Consider the following 5,775-nt stretch of genomic DNA (forward strand, 5'->3'; position numbering starts at 1 on the left):
AACACTGCCATATAATGCAGTTTCAAAATGCAGATTAACTGCATTGAATTGGATTATATGACAGTGTAGATATAATCTGGTTTAATGCAGTTAATCTGCTTTCTGAAACTGCATTATATGGCAGTGTAGATCCAGCCTTTATTCCCCAATTGGCCTTTTAACTGAACAGGAACAACTCTCCATTATTGGGAGTAATCTATCTTGTCTGATATAGTTATGTTATTTTCAAATAATTTGAGATCTGTTAGATACACTTTTTAGATCTGTGAGACATGATTTTTACAATTAATGTGAGATCACCAACCAGCTGCAAAAAGGTAACTTATAGCCAATTATTTAATAAATAATCAAAATAAAATTTCAGATTATTAGTAGCCAATTACTGTTGCTTGTTATTGTTTCTGTGAATGGCAACAAAACAAAAATAGGTCAAATTGGACAAAACAACAGTAGGTCATTAAAAGTAGTATCTGAATTAACTAGTGAAAGGACAATGATAGATTATCAAATAGCTTGATTCATATTTTCCTATGACCACTTGTACTGGTGTAAACTCAACAAATGGAACAATAAGCTACTCTGAGAATTTCTTTTGAACTACAGGCAGTCCCCATGTTTTGAGCAAGACAGGTTCTGTAGGTTTGTTCTTAAATTTAATGTGTATGTCCTAAGTTGGAACAGGTACTTTTAAAAGGGTAACGCCAGCAAAAAAAAAATATTAGCTTTTGATAGCATAGAGAAGGGTTAACACCCTTGTGGTTTTTGTTTTCCTGTCTGTGCCCCTGTTCAGAAGATTTTACCTCATTTTCTTTCCCTGTGATAACTGGATTTTGAAAAAAAATGAATTGTTGCAGAAACAAAGATTGGAGAGAAAGCTTCCCCATGACAACTCTTTCAGGAGTGAATTTCCTTTTCAAGGAGTAGATTTCTCTCACTTTCAGTTATCTCATTCTCATTTTTAACTATAAGTTGTATGTAAGTTGTATGTTTGTAATTTGGGGGTAATAATGTTTATTAAAGAGACTACCTTTCTGTATAGCAAACAAGTAGCTCAACTATATACATAACAGGAGCGTTTATGCTTCAGAAATAGTTGTCCTTTAATTTTTATAGTTGTGAGTGAGTTTCTGCAATTATAATCTTCTTCTTTCTTATGCATGCCAGTTAAAAATCCATCTGTGATTTATTCAACAGTATGTTTTAATTCTTGTTTTCATTTTAGCTGCCTTGGAGTAATGGAGAATGATACTACCACACCGAAGTATGAACCAAATAATGACAGGCCAAGCTCAACTTTGTCTCAACCATCTGTTCCATATGTCCCTATCAAGCTTGAAGAGTATGAAACACCAGGCTTTAGTGTCAAGATTTTCCTCAAGAAAGTTGAAAAAAGTTGCAAGTGTAACCAACGAAGTGTCCTCAACTTTTTCCTCAAGCTGTTTCCTGCCATAGAGTGGCTTTCGCATTACAGAATCAAAGAATACCTGCTTGGTGACATCATCTCAGGCTTACTGGTTGGAATAGTAGCCATCCCACAGTCAATTTCCTATGCCCTTCTTGCAAGCCAGGATCCTATTTATGGGCTCTATACCAACTTCTTCTGTCCCATCATCTACTTTGCCATGGCTACCTCACGCCATGTCTGTGTGGGTTCTTTCGGGGTCCTGTGCCTGATGATTGGGGAATCAGTAAACCGACAGCTGAGGTTAGCAGGATATGAGTCAGATGGTGCCACTGTCATGATGGCCAATGCCACATTGAATGGGACAGTGTTTTGTGACAAAAGCTGCTATGCTATCAGTGTGGCAACAGCGTTAGCATTTTTGGTTGGAATATATCAGGTAAGATAATGTATTGGAAATAAGCTTGCACATTACTATCTTTTAAATATTTGGAGCACTTAATTCTTTGGATTTAAATTCATGGCAATGAATTAGCAAAAAGGCTATTAGAGTGATCAGAATGCCTTGCTCTGGCTCAGATACAAGTTTCTTTTTTAGTTGTTGGCTATTTTGATTTTAAATAGTGACCAGACAAAGCTGTACTGACTGCTTCCATTGGCATTATTAAGATATTGATTCAGCAAGTATATCAGTTATCAGGAGGTCCTCTAGTGTTCTTGGAGGATAATATCAGCATTCTGCATCTGACTAGATCTTTCTTCAATGGCCACCTTCCACTGGTGTGAAAATAACAGTGAACCTAGTTTTATTTATTTTGGTTCAAAGTTAAAGGTAAAGGTTTTCCCCTGATGTTAAGTCCAGTCATAACCAACTCTGGGGGTTGGTGCTCATCTCCATTTCTAAGCCGAAGAGCCAGTGTTGTCCATAGACACCTCCAAGGTCATGTGGCTGGCATGACTGCATGGAGCGCCGTTACCTTCCCCTCCAGAGCGGTACCTACTTGATCTACTCACATTTGCATGTTTTCGAACTGCTAGGTTGGCAGGAGCTGGGGCTAACAGCGGGCGCTCATTCTGCTCCTGAGATTTGAACCTGGCACCTTTTGGTCTGCAAGTTCAGCAGCTCAGCGCTTTAACGCACTGTGCCACCAGGGGCATTGCATAATAAATAAGTTTAAAAGTGATGAATAAAGGAATCACAAGCAGCTAAATAGTTTTAGACCAATGGCGGGCAACAGCAACCACATTGTTCATAGCTTTAAACAACTCCTCCTCCGTACATGAGGCAGGACATTGTGGGCAAGCATACATATGAATCTGGTGCTGCCACAGCTAAAGGCAAACACAATAGAACAAGTTTTCACATCACATCAATCGCAGTGTTTTCTGGGGGGGGGGGGGGGGGGGTCCAATCTACACATTAGACTAAACCATGTGATGTACTTTTAAGTGAAAGTATCCACCAATTCATAATTCTTTCTGACCAGGAATAATAGGAATTGCCTTATATGGATTCTGGTTATTGGTCTATCTATGTTGATATTAAAAACCCCAAGAAGGATTATGCTGATTCAGACTATAGGACTATATAATCCATTATTCTGCTTCAACACCAGTACAAGGTGCCTCTGGAAAGTCCATAAGCAGGACATGAGTGCAAAGGAATCCTCCTGTACTGTTGATATTGACAATGACTGGTACTTGCTCTCTGGCATTTCAGAAAAAAATTCCAATTTTTCCGAGGCCAACCTGGAGATATATTAATAATTAAATCTAGGACAATTTGTGTGCCACAGCTACCCTAGATGATTGTTCATGATGCTTTTATCAAGCTGTATTTTGAACTAGTTCTGATTCATGGATTCAATTGGCTTTATCTTTCAGATACTTCTGGGGGTCTTCCAGTTGGGCTTCATATCTGTATATCTTTCAGAACCTCTGTTGAGTGGCTTTGTAACTGGATCTTCTCTTACCATCATCACCTCCCAAATGAATCTTGTCCTGGGAATAAAAATCCCCCGCCATGATGGAGTGGGCTCCCTCATTTTAACATGGATTGACATCTTCAGATACATTGGCAAGGCCAACATCTGTGATCTAGTTACCAGTCTGGTTTCTTTGGCTGTGATTGTGCCAGTGAAAGAGGTCAATAGATACTACAGAGATAAAATGAAGGCTCCGTTTCCCATTGAACTTCTGGTGGTCATTGCAGCAACCCTGCTATCCTATTTTTTTGACTTCAATAGCAAATACAAATCTAAAATCTGTGGTGCCATTCCCACTGGTTTCAAGCAACCTGCAGTTCCTGATCTGAGACTTTTGTCAAATTTGGCACTTGATGCTATACCTATCGCTATTATTGGTTTTGCAATGACTGTCTCACTAGCAGAAATATTTGGCAAGAAGCATGGCTATCCTGTACGGGCCAACCAGGAAATGATTGCTATTGGCATGGGGAACCTGATCCCCGCTTTCTTCTCCTGCTTTGCTACCTCTGGAGCCTTGACAAAGACCTTGTTGAAAGAGTCTACAGGATGCCAAACCCAAATATCAAGCCTGGTATCTTCAGTTGTGATGCTCCTGATCTTGTTGTGGATTGCTCCTCTCTTCTATTCATTGCAAACATGTATCTTGGGTGTAGTTACCATTGTGAATCTCCGAGGGGGTTTGCGGACATTTGCTGACATTCCCAAGATGTGGAGGATCAGCAAAATTGACACTGTAGTTTGGTGGGTCACCATGCTGTCCTCATCATTGATCTCCACAGAGCTGGGCCTTTTGGTAGGGGTCTGCTTTGCTCTCCTCTGCATTATCTTTCGTACTCAGAGGCCCCGAGCCACTCTTCTAGGTAGAGTGAATGATTCAGAAATTTATGAGGACCAATTCACTTACAAGAGGATTAGTAGTATTGCAAACATCAAGATCTTCCGCTTTGATACCTCCCTTTACTATGCAAACAAGGAATACTTCAAAAGTTCACTTTTCCAGAAAACAGGAATACAGCCTTCTTTGGTTGCTGCCATGCAGAAAAAGGCTAAAGCAAAGGCAAAAGCAATCATGGACAAAAATGAAAACTGTTTCTCTTCAAAGCTAAACTGCCTAAAGCTCACAAAGAAAAGCACCACACAGGTTTCAGAAGATGTCTCTGCTCCAGTGATTGATATCTGCACCTTAATAATTGACTGTGGGGCCATGCAATTTATAGACAGTGTGGGTCTCAGTGTGCTGAAGGAGATCCACCAAGACTATGGCAAGATTGGTGTCCAGGTGTTGTTGGCCAACTGTAATCCAGCCACTCGACACCTGCTCCAGGCAAGTGGTTGGCTCACTGGGATGGAAGATTCAGGTTTGCTATTCTTCCACAGTATACATGCTGCTGTGAAGTTTGCTGAGCAGCAGAACCAAGCTCAACAGAAAGAGAATGAAGTAGTCAGAGAAACTTTTCTTAGCCAAGAACCCCAGAATGTCTTAGTAGATTCAAGTTTGGAAAGATCACTGTAAGTGTAGGCAGACCACATTTAGGAATTTGCTTTATATGTTTAAGCTGTGAATTACACCAGCATTCTGCATTTGGCAGGCCAAGATGAATGACTTTTTATTAAAGAAGGTTGTTATAATCTGGATAGTGATAGCGTTATTATACAATACTTTTTCTGGCATAGGGATAAAGCTTCAGCTGCTTGTCTGCTTTGAGATAGATTGCTGTTAAAGATACAGAAATAGGACCAGAAAGGAAAGGTGGCATACATCAAAAAAGGAACTTAGGTACATTTACATCTTAAATGAAGATGAGACAGCATTTAATTACCACAGCTAAATAGGCTAAGAGGTAGAGACTTGCCAAATACTCATCAGTGAAGTTGGGAAATGCATGCAGAAGATTTAAAAGCAGACCTGTTTACAGAATGGATGCTGAAATTGATGGGAATTCCTGAAAGAAAGAACAAAATCCCTATAAATAGAACTAACACACTGCCATGACAAAACAATTCTACTCTAACCCCATCTCTGCTGTCCAAATGCCTTTTTTTCAAGGAGATTTTGATGCATTGAAATATCGATTTCACTATAGCAGGCATGGGGCCCTCTGGGTGTTTTGGACTTAAACTGCCACAGTTCCTAACAGCCTATTGGCTATTAGGAATTGTGGCAGTGAAGTCCAAAACTCCTGGAGGGCTGATGTTTGCCCATGCCTGCACTACAATCTGAAGTGGTACACTCCAGTCAATGCAGTGCATGGGTGGGGTAGGCTTTTTCCCCATCCCTGAGGAGGAAGAGGAAGCTGAGTTTCCCAATTCATATCCAATGTTCTAGTCACCACATGTCTCTGACTTTCTGCTGTTTATTCCCTTTTTATTTGAGAACTGTTTTGG

The 5,775-nt window shown here is 40.1% G+C and overlaps 1 protein-coding gene across 1 annotated transcript; it reads left to right on the plus strand.

Moving 5' to 3' along the window:
- Positions 1–1,158: 1,158 nt before the first annotated feature.
- LOC100558922 (sulfate transporter) lies at positions 1,159–4,903 on the plus strand. The gene is made up of 2 exons (XM_003217349.4): positions 1,159–1,841; positions 3,287–4,903. Exons 1-2 carry the CDS (start codon positions 1,236–1,238, stop codon positions 4,901–4,903), a joined length of 2,223 nt encoding a protein of 740 aa, XP_003217397.3. The 5' UTR covers positions 1,159–1,235.
- Positions 4,904–5,775: the final 872 nt, after the last annotated feature.

This window comes from Anolis carolinensis, chromosome 2 (assembly GCF_035594765.1).
Source record: "Anolis carolinensis isolate JA03-04 chromosome 2, rAnoCar3.1.pri, whole genome shotgun sequence".
Classification (NCBI taxonomy): Eukaryota; Metazoa; Chordata; class Lepidosauria; order Squamata; family Dactyloidae; genus Anolis; species Anolis carolinensis.